Source organism: Homarus americanus, unplaced genomic scaffold, assembly GCF_018991925.1.
Source record: "Homarus americanus isolate GMGI-L3 unplaced genomic scaffold, GMGI_Hamer_2.0 scaffold18703, whole genome shotgun sequence".
In the NCBI taxonomy this organism is placed as follows: domain Eukaryota; kingdom Metazoa; phylum Arthropoda; class Malacostraca; order Decapoda; family Nephropidae; genus Homarus; species Homarus americanus.
In genome coordinates this window covers 5412995-5429005 of record NW_024749779.1, presented here as the reverse complement: position 1 = coordinate 5429005, position 16011 = coordinate 5412995, and the positions used below count along the sequence as shown (strand labels likewise).

Sequence of the window (16011 nt, the reverse complement as noted above, 5' to 3'; positions counted from 1 at the left end):
TTTTCCCTTTCAATTTTTAGTTTAGATTACAGTACTGTATACTTTCATTTGATGAATTTTGTTAAAAATTGTGACATGTTCCCAAATGTATTTTGTTTCTACAGCTTTACTGTATCTTATATTTTTCCAAATTATGAAAATGGATTTTGAAGAAAAGTTTACAGAGCCATATGTGAAATTTGTTAAGTGTTTATTTACACATTCAGAATGAAATTTTTGCTTTTATTTACACATTCAGAATTGGGAATTCAAAATATAGGCAGTAATCCTTGAATAAAATTGCAGTAACTGGCTCAGTCTCTCATTAATCAACATGTCCCCCTACCAGATACATTATTTGAAACATGTTGCTTCCTTTATTCTATCTCTACAGGCTAATATTAATATCTTGCTGTCTCCCTTCTCTACTTATTTTCAGCACTTTACTTTTATTTATATTCACCATTAGCTTTCTCCTAGTACACACTCTTCTAAACTCAGTTGCATACTGTAGTACACAGTACTGTTTACTGTAGTGTCTTCTTTTAGTATTCTCTAATTTCCATGTAAATATGATTACATTACCAATTTTTTTTTTTTTCATACATTAGTTTTGTATAATCGTATTGTCCTGCTGTACAGTCATTCCCCGTATTACGGAAATTTGCACTTACAGAATTTTGAAATTATGACAAAAACTTCGTCCTTTTGGGAATGTTGGTAAAAACAAAACAAAATTCACGCTATATAACAAAGAAACTGACCGAAATTTAAAAATTTATTTCGTGTGTATTCTGGGTGGTTGCTACAAGACGGTTGAGGACCCACAACAACAACGGTGCTGCTCAGTTTTGGACTGCTTGTGTTTTGGACTGTGTGGGGTTTTGGATGTTTGGTTCACACTCAGGATGGGATGGAGAAAGGAAACTCACAATGTGCTCTCTATATACATGTTGTATTGGATTTACAATGCAGCTTGGTGCTGGGAAGGCAGCATGGTTACAAGCATGATGTAGAGAGAGCTGGTTGGTGAGGATGCTCAGAGAAAAACAGCTTGTGGGTCGCCATGCTCGCCGGCGGGAGCAAGGGCCGCCAGGCAGCGGCGGAGGAGGTGGTGTTGCTGGCTGGTTAGTGGAGGTAGAAAGAGACAGGTCACCACGAGGTCAGGTCTTAAATAGCGGGGGGTAGGCGTGGCTTAGTAGTTGACCCCTGCTTTGTGATGTATGGTGGCGCTGGTTGACCTAGACCACGAGGCATACACTGGGGAATAGGTGGGGTCGGCTACTCAGCGACAAACAGCGTTTGTAGGGGAGAAATCCACTACAATACTCCCTCTTCCCTCCAGGTGGTGTAGGAGACTTGTTGTCTGCAGGGTTGCATAGCACATGTGAGGCAGAACGGGCGGTGCATGCCTCATGTGAGACAACGGCGGTGGCGTGGATAAGCCGGTCGCTGGACACAACTGTCTAGATACACAATATCTGTGGGAGTAGAGAGGGAGAAAAAGGGTGTGTGGAGGCGATGAATGTTGTGCTTCCCTCACGGCAGGTACAGAGTCCTCAGATGTGCCTGCTGGGGTGTGTGGGCCTGGGTCAGGAGCAGGGGCTGCGTCAGCAGAAGCGGATAAGGGCTCGTGACAGCAGCAGGGTGCAGGACATTAGCAGGGAGTACCTGAGGGAGAAAAGAGGGGGTGTGGGTCCGCACTCAGAAACAGGGGTCGCGGCAGGGGGTACTGCTGGGTCGGCGTCTGAGGCAGGACGGGTGTGTTGGTCTGCGTCAGGAGCAGAGGAGCTGGTGTCTGCTTAGAGAAACAGTGCTGCTCTAGGGTGTATAACCTGCGGTGTAGAGACTGTAGTTGTAGTGCCGATGAGAGCTGCTTCTGTGTGGATAAGCCAGTCTTCCATGTTGCTTGAAGACTGGGAGCGTGATCAGTTTCTCCTCCATCCTGTGTGAGTGCGAATATCCAGGAGTCACCATTTGTGGGGATGCATGTTGTATTGGATGTACAATGCAGCTTGGTGCTGGGAAGGCAGCATGGTTATAAGCATGATGTAGAGAGAGCTGGTTGGTGAGGATGCTCAGAGAAGGACAGCTTGTGGGTCGCCATGCTCGCCGACGGGAGCGAGGCCCGCCAGGCAGCGGCGGAGGAGGAGGTGTTGCTAGCTGGTTGGTGGAGGTAGAAAGAGACAGGTCACCACGAGGTCAGGTCTTAAATAGCGGGAGGTAGCTTAGTAGTTGACCCCCGCTCCGTGATGTATGGCGGCGCTGGTTGACCTAGACCACGAGGCATACACTGAGGAATAGGTGGGGTCGGCTACTCAGCGACAAACAGCGTTTGTAGGGGAGATATCCACTACAACTGTATTTGCCCATAAGGAATTTTGGGTAACTTTTTTTAACCCTTAGGCCCCGGGTGACGTTCCAGAACGTCTGGCTATTTTCCTGCCATATTTATTTATTTTTTTATTTTTATTTATTTTTTTGGAAAAGTTGATTTTTTTCTCAATTTAGCCACTGGGGGGGGGTTACTGCCAGCAGCGCCCTAACTCGGGGCTTAAGGGTTAAAGTCTTTCAAACATAAAAATTGTGAAAGAGAAAAATTTTTTTTACCGAAATTATAAAATTTATTTTGTGTGGATTCTTAATGGATACTACAACTTGGTGGAGGACGGCGCACCTACCCACCACAACAACAATGGTGCTGCTCAATTTGAATTCATTCCCCAGCTTCTGTTTAGTTTTGCATGTGTTCAGGACTGTGTTACTGTTTACCCTTATTCAAGAAGAGAGGAAAAAGGCCATCAAGTTCAAGTGAAAGCAGTAGTCCTAAAGATTCCAGAAAGGAATTACATTGGACATTAAACTTGATGTTTAAGGAACTCCTAGTAACTCCTTAGCACTGCACTGTACAACAATATATATACAGAAAACACATTGTGAGTTTCTATTCTACCTCAATCCTGAGTGTGAGATATCTTATATGTACGTACGTTTGTGAGCCCATACTAAGAGATAATAGACAACCAAGAGAATTGACAACTGGCCACACACAGTACGCCACAGGCCCTCTGTGGGCTTAGGGCTAATGATCTTTTAATTAACATTGAAAAATCTACGATTTTTTTCTTTCTATATGACTGCAGTTTTCTGGTATTCAAATAATATTTTACAACAAGAATATTGTTGCTGATAAATATTGTAGAGTACGATTGAAGATATAAATTCGGATTTAAGGCTTTAAACGGACTGCATTGAGTTTCATAAAATTTTCAAATCCGAATTTGGAGTTCAAACAAATCATTAAAATTTATAATATTACAATAATAAACTCGTACATACCTGCTGCTCCATATATTCCACGTCACAAGAATAAAAAAAAATAACGATACCTAAAATACCCTAAGGCTATTAAAAAAAAGAAGACTATTTTATATGGTTAGGATTATTTGCCATGAAAAAGTTTTAAATTAAAAGTGTTTGATGAACGTATAATTATTAATCTCTTGTTATGTGCTTAAAGAGTTTTACTGTTGAAGCTCATCAATAAAATTATAACGTCAGTGGTATATAATAATAATAATGTGTGGTTGTTGAGGGACTTGTATAACATGAGTGACTCGTGCTGAAATGATAAGGAAAGAATAAGGAGTTAAATTACTTTTATAATTATCCACCAGTTTACACAAATGGGGGCAATGTCCAGGATTTATTCTCATTTATTGCATAAATATCCAGTGGTTGTCCAGTCTCTGCAAGCAGGTAAGCTAACTAAATTTAATTACTGTATGTTTATGTAAGTATATCAGCAGTATGGAGTGTAAATGTGTCATGGTCAAGACTATTTATTCATTGACTGCTATGAAGATTGTTTCAAGAGTTCACATCTCTCACTCCAAAAAAAACTTTGCCCTGACAATTTTCTGATCTTATGGATTCTTCAACCTTAAGCTGCTACCCATAGTGGGCTGGGCATCAGCTACTTCCAAATATGAACACAACTATTTCCAGTAAATATTCGTCCATTGTCTGTCCTTAGATTTTGATACAAATATAGGGGGTATTATTTTACTTTGGACATAGCATGCTTGAAAGTTAGAAGCTACTGAAACATTTAGATCTCCCTATTCTGAGCATTTTGAACCCCATACAGTATATACCAGGCAGAAATGGATAATCGCGACAATTGAAATTAATTGATTTTACGTAGTTTTCAGTCTTCGTCTGTGAAGAGATGTTATCGGCGCATCACTCATGTGCAATATTGACTGACGTCATCCAGTAGTGACTAATGATGTATCGATATCACGCTAAATTTTTTCGACCAATCATATTTGATTTTTTCAAAGGAAGCATCCTGGGTATGATTTTAATTTCATTGACCAGTCTCACAATGGCCACCACGGCCATTGGTTGGTTGTCATTTGTGCTCGTACGATTATTTTAAGCTTATTGCCGAGTTTTACGAAAAAGACGATCATTCTATCCAATTCTTACATATCCCTGGTCGGTAAATTTTTACTTTAGGACATGAGTCCCTAGGGGGTTGACCAATATGTTTTTCCAGTGTATTTTGGTGTGCTTTAAACGAATCTGACCTTCATTTTTGGAGGAAATTGCTTGTTTTTGCCCCCTCCCAACAATAATGGGGGAGAGCCAGGGAAATTGGGGTTTTTGGATGCGGGAGAAAACGAAAACGAGTCCTCTAACCTAACAAAACCTAACCTAACCCCTTGCAGAGGGCTCCGCCCCCAGCCCCCTGTAGGCCTAGCTTAAACTAACCTAAATGTTTCAGTAGTTTAAAACTTTGGGGTGCATCATGTCCAAAAGTACAATACAGTACTACCTTAGTTAGAAGTGGAAGAACCAGGGGGTATTTTTATAGTTGTTCACTCAGCATTCCTACCCCAAATCTTTTATCACATTCAGTCAGGTTAGGTTAGGTCATCCCAAAAAAGGTTAGGTTTATATGTTTTTCTAGTGCTTTTTGGTGTACAGTACTGTGTTTTGTATTCACTTGCCCATGAATTTTTTTGGAAAATGTCCCACCCAAAACCCCGGTTCCTAACAGGATCCCTTAATTTCTTGGGGGGTAGAAGGGGGCGATAACTAAAAAACAGGCAATTTCCAATGGAAATCAAAGAGAGAACCAATCAAAACACACCAAAATACACTAGAAAAACAGAGTTTTGACTTTCTAGCAGAGTTGTGTGAACTACTCTAAATTTACCCAAAATAGATGTTTGTTGGTGTATTATGGTGTGTTTAATTCAATCTGATCTTCATTACTGGTGCAAATTAGCAGTCAAAAAAGGAAAAAAAATAATTTGTAACAGAAACCGCTAATTTGCACCAAAATGGCAGACGGGTTTAAGTAAAACATACCATAAAACACCCAAAAAACCTAACCTCACTTAACCTAACCTCACTTAACTGAACTTAACCTGACCATTTTTTGGAACTTACCTGCTACTGTGGTGGAGGATACAGGTGGGCGATCTGGTATGCTTATGGTTACAGACAAAAGAATTTCTGTCTTTTCTTAAAAGTAAACAATTTAGACAATATTTTAGATTGTCCCATGCTCAATTCAGTGAAGCTCTATTAATAATTGAAAGGGATATCAAGAAACTAGATACAAACTACAGGCAGTCCATAAGCCCAAGGAAAGGCTGGCCTGAAGCAGGGTGCTAGCTGCTGTCTCTCTCAACTGTCAGTCCCAGACTGGCAAAAATGTTCTAGTGCATATGCACGATGAAGCCACGCCGAGAAAAAATCGCAGAGGAGGCATTCTGGGATGGTACATATCCGAAGTGTGTGACATCGGCTATTTACCATTGCATCTGGTCAGAACAGCCTCATTGAAAATAACAGAAGCAATGCCACGTAATTTCCATCCGCAGCGTAACTAGCATCACATCCGGTGTGAAACAGCCTTAATGGGGCATCAAGCTTATGGAACTCTCACTTTCATAGTGCTGGGTAACATGGGTTGGTTTTCTGTTGCCAAATTAATTTTGTATTAGCCATTAAAAAACTGATAAAGATTTAGCTTGAGGTCTGTTGAAGATTTGAATGCAAATTAGGTATACCTGTACCCTGTACCTGTATATATAATAAATATGATTTTTTTGTATTTTCAAGGTACATTGACAGGAGCTGGGGATGTCCTGTCTCAAGTTCTTGTTGAAAAGAAGTCTGCAAATCAGTTTGAATGGCAGCGTACTGTTCGCTTTTTTGCAATTGGTTCATTTTTAGTTGTAAGTGAAGCTTGTATAGTATGTTATATGCACAATTATTGTTTCAAAAGTAGTACCTGTACTGTATTTTTTAAGTTATATTATGCTTAAAATTTTTAGCCAAAAATATGTAAATATTATGGACTGTATCAGAATATTGTGACTAAATTTTTAAAATAGATTTCATTAACCTCCTTTCTTCAAGGCAATTTTGATTAGAATCATACAATACTTGTACTTGAAAATTGTTGATCATGGGTTTTCTTTCCAGGGCCCAGTATTATCAAGATGGTATAAAGTGTTAGACAGCAGAATTGGATCTGGCAAAGGAGTGATAGCTCTGAAAAAGGTGGCTGCTGACCAAGGGCTGTTTTCACCTGTTTTTTTGGGAGTCTTCTTGACTGTGTTGGGAGCCATGCAGGGGAACACACCACAGCATATTCAGAATGATATCAAGAAGAACTACAAAGATATTTTGCTGACCTGTTGGAGTGTAAGATTTTTGTTTGAACAGTGTACATGAAGTTTGAGCAAAATTTATGCAGAATAAGTAGCAGTGCTAATTTAATGAACCACCAATCAGTATACTGTACAGTAGTATACAAAGTAATGTAGTGTGAAGTGCAGTAATATTAACACACACTTTCTGTATAATTGTAGTTGGACCATATAACTTTATTTATTTTGTATAGTCTTCATAGGAATTTGAGTGTACTGGGTACGGGTAATAATATTTACTTCTGCCACGCTACTTAAATCATAGACGGTACCAACAGCACATAATACTAATTTTGTCTCCTGAACAATTCTTACTTTCTGTTTCTTTGGAGTTTACTATTTTATAATTAATAGGGCAATACATACTGTAATATTTTTATTTTTTTTTAATTCTCTGCTACCTTTTCTTGTGGGTTCTTATCAAGATTTACATATACAGTACTGTACAGTATAGTCTGCATTTACGCGGGTTTTATTTACGCGTTTGGTCATTTACGCAGGTTTTGTTTATGCGTTTGGTCATTCACGTGGTGCCTTGCCAGAATGAAAATGCTTTAATTTCGCGGTAAATTTGGTCATTTACGCAGCGAGCGGCTGGAGAGGTCCAGACCGCCACGCCATTTTTTACCCACGCGGTCCATTCTTGACCATACGCGGGAAGCGGCGCGGTGAGTGGTGCGCATTAGGCCGCTCTTACGTTATCGCTGACGTCATATGACATATCGGACTGTGATTGGGCCACGCATCCTTACCTCCCTCCGCCGCTAGCTGTGATTGGCCTAATGTAACATGACGTGCCCTGCCACCAGAGAGTAGAAGTTGCTGACCTAGCAGGGCCTGTCTCATTGTTCTCAGTCCGCGTATACAGTTCTCTCTTGTGCCCGCTATTCCCCTCACAACTCACAATGGCTTCCGCGGAACCCCCACCACCATTGAATTACCTGGACCAAGCCATGATAATGTGAAGGAAATCATCACGTTGGGGGAGAAACTTAAGCTCATCCTTGACAACGACACCAGACAAGCATCGGTATGAAGAGTCTAATAACCATCTGACGAAAGTTATGGAGCCGTATATCCAGATCTATCTCGACAACATCAATGCTAGTCGTCAATGTAGTATTGAGGACTTCCTCGCCCGCAACCCACCACAACCACAGCCAGTCCAAGTCAGTGATAGTGATATTGACAGTGAGGATATGGACTTTGAGAGGTTTGTCTGGGAGGCCCTGCAAACCTCTGCGAGTAGTGAAAGTGATTCACCGGAGGGCAACTAATCTGCCCTCTGCCTCGGAACCAGCCGCCATCCACGTGTGCCGACCCAGCTTTTCTACTAACGTAAGTGTTAAAAAACCTAATATTATTGATATTTCTCTTAATTATTAATTGTGTGTGCATAATGTCATAAAATTAAGATGTTATTTTTACTACAACGTATGTATTGTGTCAGAAAAAGCGGAGTTTGGGGGTCGGCCCAGTCTCTATTTCAATTAATCCCATATGTTCTGTTATTTCATTTACGCGTTTTTCGTTTTACTCGGTACTCCATGGGTTCAATTGGCCGCGTAAATGCAGACTATACTGTATATATATATATACACTGTATTCAAATTATTCGCTGTCTTGCAAGGATTCCAGCAATGCAAATTATATTCTCCTAACTTTAGTCTGAGATATTATATAAGATAAAAACTGTAAGCCTAAAACCCTGGCTGGGGGAAAGGGAGGGAGCGAATGAGTGAGCAGCAGGAGATGAGGTGATATGTTTGACAGTTGGAGCCAAAGGTCTCATGTATGTTTATTTAACAGTGTGGAGTTATGAGATATTGGTTCACACTCAGGATGGGATGGAGAAAGGAAACTCACACTGTGCTCACTGTATACATATTGTATTGGATGTACAATGCAGCTTGTTGCTGGGTAGGCAGCATGGTAACAAGCGTTGAGTAGAGAGAGCTGGTTGGTGAGGGTGCCCAGAGGAGGGCACGCAGCTTGAGGGACGCCGAGGTCGCCGGCGGGAGCCGCCAGGCTGGAGTGGAGGAGGAGGTGTTGCTTGCTGGTGGCACTGGGTAGAAAGAGGGTGGTCACAGCGGTGTCAGGCCTTATAAGGCGGGGGTAAGCGTGGGTAGATAGTTGACCCCAGCCCGTGGGCAGCGCTGGAGGCGTAGACTGGGGAATTCGAGAAGGTTCGGTGCTTGTAGGGGAGGAATCCACTACAACAGTCCTTCAGTGACTAAGCTTCTCTCATTTTAAAATGCCAGTGAAATGACCTGGGAGAATATAATTTACATTGCTGGAACTCTGATAAGATAGTGATTAATTTGAATATAAACAAGCTATAATTTGCACTAGACATAACAATTTTAGTACGGTAATCATTTAGTACGTGTACAGTATAGGTTTGCACTTAGGTCATTTATTTTTTTTATGTTTCTTTTAGTATGGTGTGTGCATGTAAATGAATGAAAATAAATAAATAAATTTATGTAAATCTACCCAAAAATACAGTTGAAAAACTTTACATAACAAAAATGTACTAAACTAATGTACTAAACTTTTTATCTCTTGTGCAAAATATATGACAGTTATGTTCAAATTCTTCACTGTCTTGCAAGGATTCCAGCAATGCAAATTATATTCTCCTAACTTTAGTCTGTGATATTATATAAGATAAAAACTTAAGCCTATTGTATAACCACCAAACCCTTGCTGGGGGTGACAGTGACATGTTTGACAGTTGCGCCGAAGGTCTAGTGAAGTATTTACAGGTTGTACCTCTCTAGTCCGGCAACCTCGGGACCTGACCGGTGCCAGACCATGGAAATTGCCGGACCATGGAAATTCACCCTTTTCCTGGATAGATAGTGACTTGTGCTTATGCCTGGAAGCACTAGCACCACTTTCTCTGCATCATGGTCTCTTTGAAGACATATTGAAGGGTTAAATGTCGTATAGTAGCTTCTCAAATTTCGCGAGTTTTTAATTCTTAACGTATTTTATTGGAACACACAAAAAAATAAATAAATAAAAATTTTGACGGCGGAAACTTGAATTTCGACGGGTTTGAACGGCCCGCCAACGTGCAGACGACGTGCATAATCGTGTAAACAGCGTCATTTCTCTTATGTACAAAAGATTCATTATTGTTTATTACTGAATGTCTTTTTTATTGAATTAATGTTTATGTGTGCAAAATGAGCAATACAATTCATTAATAATACGTAGAATATTAAAACACACGAGGAAATGACACAGCATTGTATTCGTTGATTACAAAACCAGTGACTGACTGGTTCTACATATAAAACTGAAGAAAATAAGACCTTGGTTGTAGCTGTAGTAAAATTAATATGGTTGTTTTAAGTAATGTTATTTAATGTTAATAAATGGAACAATAGAAGTAGCTAACGATAATGGTAAAGAAAAAAGAGAGATCGCATATGTAAGTGCGCATGCGCACACGTGAAAACATATCATCATTACTTTACATAAGAATATGAAAGCAACACTTATTTACTGTTCATATATATTTTAATTAATGTTTCTGAATTTGTTTTTATTGAATTAATGTACGTGTGTGCAAAATTAACAATACAATTTATTAATAATACGTGGAATATTAGAGGAGACAAGACGGCTGCCGGCATTGTTTATGTTAAAGCTTACGAAACCAGTGACTGATTGGTTCTACATATAAAACTGAAGAAAATAAGACCCTGAGTTTAGCTGTAGTAAAATTAATGTAAAAAAATGAATATGGTTGCTTGAAGTACCTGTAATGTTATTTAATGTTAATAAATGGAACAATATAAGTAGCTAACCATTAATGGTAAAAAAAAAAGTGAGACTGCTCGTATGTAAGTGTGCACATGTGAAAATATATCGTCATTACTCTACATAAGAATATGAAAGCAACACTTATTTACTGCTCATATATATTGAAGGGTTAAATGTTGTACTCTGTATAGACAAGCAGAGAGAGAGAGAGAGAGCAGCCGAACTGCCGGATGTAAACAAACCTTAATTTCCCGCGGCTTTTTTTTTTAAGGGGATTAGCCCACCCGGGAATAGGTCACTGACCCACATTAGGGCCTGAGGGGCAAAAATTTAATACTCCTGTAATAATAATAATAATTCAGATAAGTAAAAAAAAAAAAAAAAAAAAAGAGCTGCCTATCTACCTATTGGACAAACTAAAATCGTTCCGGACCACGGGAGTTTCCGGACCACAGAATGCCGGACTAGAGAGGTACAACCTGTATTTGTTTATTTATGTCCTTTAGATTGAGTTTTTGTTTTTTGCTTATAAAATGTTATAGAACTGACCGGGGAGAATATAATTTACATTGCTGGAATTCTTATAAGATAGTGATTAATTTGAATGTAAACATGCGATAGTTTGCACTAGACAAAAATTTTAGTAATCATTTTGTTCATTATTTTGATTACATTAACAGTACAGCTTTGCCCTTAGGACAGTGTGTGCATGTAAATGAGTTTCAATAAATGAATAAAGTTACATATATCGAGCCAAAAATAATAGTTGAAAAACTTTATGTAGACAGAGCTTGGATGGCTAAGTTTTAGAATGACCAATAATTTTATTATAAAAAATCCACAAATATTAAAGAGCACAATTTTCTTGATATCTGCTCCACTGGAAACGAATGTAACATAGAACAGATTACTGAATTGGCAGACTAGCCCATCAGCTGATGCTCACAACAAAACGTGTTTGTCGTAAGGATTTCGTTAATTGATGTTTTGTTCGTTAACAGAATTGAAGATCCTTATGGGAGGTAATTCATTAACCAAAATTTTGTTAATCGAACCGTTCGTTAACCGAGGGACCACTGTGTGTGTGTGTGTGTCATATGTTTAGACTTTCAGGCTCTTTATTAAATGATTATTTTTTTCTGCAGTGGGTGCATTTGTTTTATAATTGTTATTTACCTGTACTGTATTACAGGTGTGGCCAGCTGTTCAAATCTGCAATTTCTCCTTTGTGCCTCTACATCACCAGGTACTTGTAGTTCAGACATTTGCATTGTTCTGGAACACATACCTGGCATGGAAGACCAATCAAGGCCTTGGAGCTCCAAGCCCACAGAAGGAACTCATGGCAGATAATTAAAATACAGTACTGTACTGTACTGCACTCCATAATATACTGAAGACTAATTTTAGTCTTAGTCAAGAAATGTAAATTTATTGTAAATCTTGTATAGATGTGAAGGGCAGTTGCAACAAAGAAAATTTGAATAATTTTTATAATAATTTATAGAGTACAGTCATTGAGCCAGTTGCCTGATTGTCCAATTTTATTTTATTTTTTTTTTTTTCACTACAGTATTAGTTTACCTGGGGACTTCTGGTCAGCCCCCATGGGTGATTGAGTGTTAAATAAATTTGCTTATATTCACCTATCTTATTATGGTGTGTCCCCAGTCTTCTTGTTCAAAGAATAACCATGCAGTATTATCTGACCATTTCTGGAATCTAGATGAAATTCAAGCTGTTACTGATCTTGTGTAGACTGAATGTATCATAATGTCTTCTTATTGTCAAAAAAGATACAGAACAGCAGAGAATAATCATACTATATAAGAAATTATTTTACTTATACAGTATCTGAATTTTATAAAGGCTTTGAAGGATTGAAAAGCCTATTTTTGGTGACTGTGCCTCCATAGTGTATGAGCTCTAGAGAACTCCCTCTAGTACCCCTCCCATAGGGGTGAATGGGAATCCTAAGTCATCCAAGTTATAAAAACTTGGGCTAAATTTCCCTAAAACTCGAAGTTGTTGCAGCAGGCATCCCTAATCCACTGCTGTTTTCTATGATGTGAGAGGTTATCCGCAAGGCCCTATTTTTCTTGTTCCTGGGGTTTCAGCATGAGGAGAGACGTGCCCAGTGTGGGATCATTTCACCCCAATCTAGGCACTTTGCATTTGGAAGCAGACTTAGCAGCCAATTTCCACCTGTCTTTAAGTAACACTCACTCCTTTCTGGTTTTGTCCATCGGTGAAGAGAACTTCGTGAGGGACGTAACCCGGACCGTGCATACTGGGCAGGCAAGAGGGTCAAACCAACCTCCCATCGAGCAAGGGGTGTGGGTAGGGCAGCTATTATGACTGTCCAGACGGAAGGAGCTGGGATATCCTTTCATCTTGCACTTTATCGAATGAATCCTGTGGGTGTCCTTGGTCTTTCGAGGAGAAGAGTCTTGTCAGTTGTTGGAAGAGTCCTTCTATGCGGGACCATCGAAGGTAGGATTGGTAAGCCTGTCCACCTTCGCTGATGCAGTATGGGTGTCTTGTGTGGTTGGTATGCTGGATGTGTGTTTGTTTATTACAAACGCTGGTGTCAAATTCAAGACTGTACTTGGACGATCATCAACATGGGATTTTTAGTAACATTAATTGGCGAGGAAATATTAATATTTTCCAGTCAGAAACTGACTTAGAAAGCTGCTAAAATTTGTTATTATTTTTTTTAAATGTGCTTACTTTATTAATATGTCATGTTAAGTTTAGTGACGATGTCCTGTCAGTGAAATTTGACTCGTTCCAGATTATTGCCAGTTTATAGTTTCCAGACAAAAACTTGCAAAACTGCTAAAAGGTTGAATAAATTACTTTAAATATGCTTAACTGATTAGTAATAGCATTTGCATGATAGATGAGTCCAACAGGAGAACGAGCTTGCATTTGGCAGTAAACAAAGCACAAGTCTCTTGAAAATGTCAATTTATTAACCTTAAAAACATTAATGCAAGAAAAAGGTTTATAGAATTGTCAATATGTTTTCTTTGTTCATTATTTGTATTTACTATAAATATCCAATAAAACAAACAAAACAATTACGAACAGGGTAACAAAGAGCAGCTCCTAGCCACATCTTCAAATTACAAAATTATTAGTTCGTTTTTCCTCCATGTGCTGCAGTGCGGGGTTCTTCGCATTTAAAGCGATGGTGGTTGACACGATGACCCTCATCAATGGAAGAGGGTGATTAAAACTTTGGGCATAGTACTGTGCCATTGCATGCACATTGTCCCTATAAGGTTCCTTTTTTTACAGTATGAAGACAGTGTTGGAGTGTGTGGCCATGTATGGCCGCTACTTTACATTTAGCTTTGTTCACATCTGCCCGTGAGGCATACAGCCAGAGGTACTTATAACTTAACACCTTAGTGTAGCAGTTACTACAATTTGTAAATTAGGAATGTATATGATTTTGTTCCTTGCTTCCTTTATTACAGTACATGTTTTTCTTGATACATCTTATGGTACACAATGGATTGACTAGTGCTTGTTTGGTCTTGTCTGCTTACTTCAAATTCATCAAGTTCTTTTCTGATTATAGTTTTTAGGGTTCTGTTTGACAATGCTAGTGTAACAATGCCATGTTTTTAGAGTAGGTTGTGTCATGTTTTAGAGGAAATACATAATTATGAAAATTCAGATTAGACAAAGATTACCCACCATAATGCATGATCCAATCAGAGTGGCCTGTGAGTGTGATGTTATAGGCCTAACTGTGCTTATTGGCTGGAAGTTGAGTTTGTGCCCTAGCAAGGGGGCACTCTGTTTTCAAACACAGAGTCTGGTTAGCGGTGGTTAAGTGTAGAGGTGCTCGTGGTTGGCAGGTCTTCAGCATGGCGATATATACAGTACAGTATATCCCTTTATGTTTTATCGTTTCACAGAATATATTGCGATTCATGTGACTCGTTTAACTAGCTGGGAATATAGGTTTATTGTTTTGAAAGTAACTGTCCATTCTGAGTAATGTAGTTAATAAATGAAGAAGCATAATGATTAGTTCTCAATTCCCTTGTGTTTGAAGGTACTGTAGTTGAGTATGACCTCCTAAGTGTCTTGGTGGTCTGCAGTGATAGAGTCCTGATTAACAACACACCTATCTCCAGTGTCCCCTAGTGTCTCAGTTATCGCTTGTTATTCCTATTCCCAGTTATTCCCTCCTCCTCAGTCTCCCCTCATAACGGTTACCCTCTGGCGGGGGAAAACCACAGGCAAATCCCCACCTCCCTAACCACAAACCAGCTGTTAACTCCTCCTCCCTCCTTCCTCACACCCATCCATCTCATAAGTATACCGTACAGAGAAAGAGTAAGAGTAGAAGCAAGAATTAAGAACTAAGAAGAAAGAAATAAGAGGTAAAATACAAGCTTTTATTACACCTGATTGTATCCAACATTGTCATTGTTGGATAAAAGTTTAGCTAAGACATCAACTCTTATCATGTTGACTGATGCTTATGTGAGAGGGGATCTACAGCAGCTTGTCCCCCAGGGACAAGTGGGTGACAATCTGAATTTCTTTTTACTTTTATTTTTTTGCCCCCTAGGCCCCGCTGTGGGTCGATGACCTGTACCCGGGTGGGCTATTTCCCGTAAAAAAAAAAACACAGTGGCAGTATCTTCAACAAGTTTCAGGATTGTGAATATGGCAAATAGACCAGTTTGTAGAGTGGATGCCCAGTTATTAATTCTAACTCCTTTTTCTATTACATTACCATTGGGATGAGTCACAATAACAGCACTTCCAGCCCTCCCACAGACAATGTTGAGAGAACCTTTCAGTGCTGATGGTCTGTGTGATGTTATTTTCAGTTTATAGGTTATGAGGTTATGTCTATGTTCAAGAGCTCTCACTTTGGCAGTGTGTTTGAAATAAGGATTGTGTGGTCAGATGTTTAGACAGGTATGTGGGTGTTGTGATGTTGAAGGGAACTGTCCGCCAGGGTAATAGGAAGTTCTGCTGTGTCTCGGTTTTGTACAGTTTGTCTAGTCCAAACATCCTCACATGTGTAACAGTAGTTTGGATCAATTTAGATTCACCGGTTTCATGACTCATTAACTGTACTGTATATTAAAATTTTTGTAATTTTTGGTAAAATTTCTGATTGTGTGAGACATTTTTTAATATATTTGACACACATGTCACCGTGGGATGCAACTGCCTATCTCAGTGTAAATGTACATTACGTGTCACGCGTGTTGGTCAGTCGTGGAGTGTACATTGACGGTCTACCATACAAGCTTTTTCCCCACTTATTTTTCCCTCATTGCCTGGTGTTTGAGCCATTTTGTCTGATAGCCCTGGAACAACCACCTAAATCTGGTACTGTACATACTTAGAAATGTTAAAACATTTTTATTGGGGCAGCTAACTTAAAAGTAAATACCCCCCCAGGAGGTGTCCCTCATACAGTACTTCGTAAAATATCATAATTAGTAAGGACTAGAGCTCCTAATATTTCGAATTATAG

General features: G+C 39.3%; 1 protein-coding gene across 2 annotated transcripts; it reads left to right on the top strand.

Annotated features, from left to right (window-relative positions):
• The first annotated feature begins 3292 nt into the window (after positions 1-3292).
• LOC121853932 (protein Mpv17-like) lies at positions 3293-14534 on the top strand. Of its 2 annotated transcripts, none has more exons than XM_042348339.1 (4): positions 3293-3738; positions 6121-6236; positions 6487-6708; positions 11683-14534. In XM_042348339.1, the coding sequence occupies exons 1-4, from the start codon at positions 3666-3668 to the stop codon at positions 11845-11847; spliced, it is 576 nt and encodes a 191-aa protein (XP_042204273.1). In that variant the 5' UTR covers positions 3293-3665; the 3' UTR covers positions 11848-14534. The 2 variants fall into 2 exon arrangements, with proteins under 2 accessions (XP_042204273.1, XP_042204274.1); XM_042348340.1 differs by lacking the exon at positions 3293-3738 and adding an exon at positions 3845-3986.
• The last annotated feature ends 1477 nt before the right edge of the window (positions 14535-16011 follow it).

What these genes read in the sequence shown, in the direction of transcription:
- LOC121853932 (XM_042348339.1), top strand. Translation starts at nt 3,666, where the DNA reads ATGGGGGCAATGTCCAGGATTTATTCTCATTTATTGCATAAATATCCA. An exon ending in TGTCCAGTCTCTGCAAGCAG is followed by an intron (nt 3,739 to 6,120) that starts GTAAGCTAACTA and finishes TGTATTTTCAAG; the next exon opens with GTACATTGACAGGAGCTGGG. An exon ending in CAATTGGTTCATTTTTAGTT is followed by an intron (nt 6,237 to 6,486) that starts GTAAGTGAAGCT and finishes TTTTCTTTCCAG; the next exon opens with GGCCCAGTATTATCAAGATG.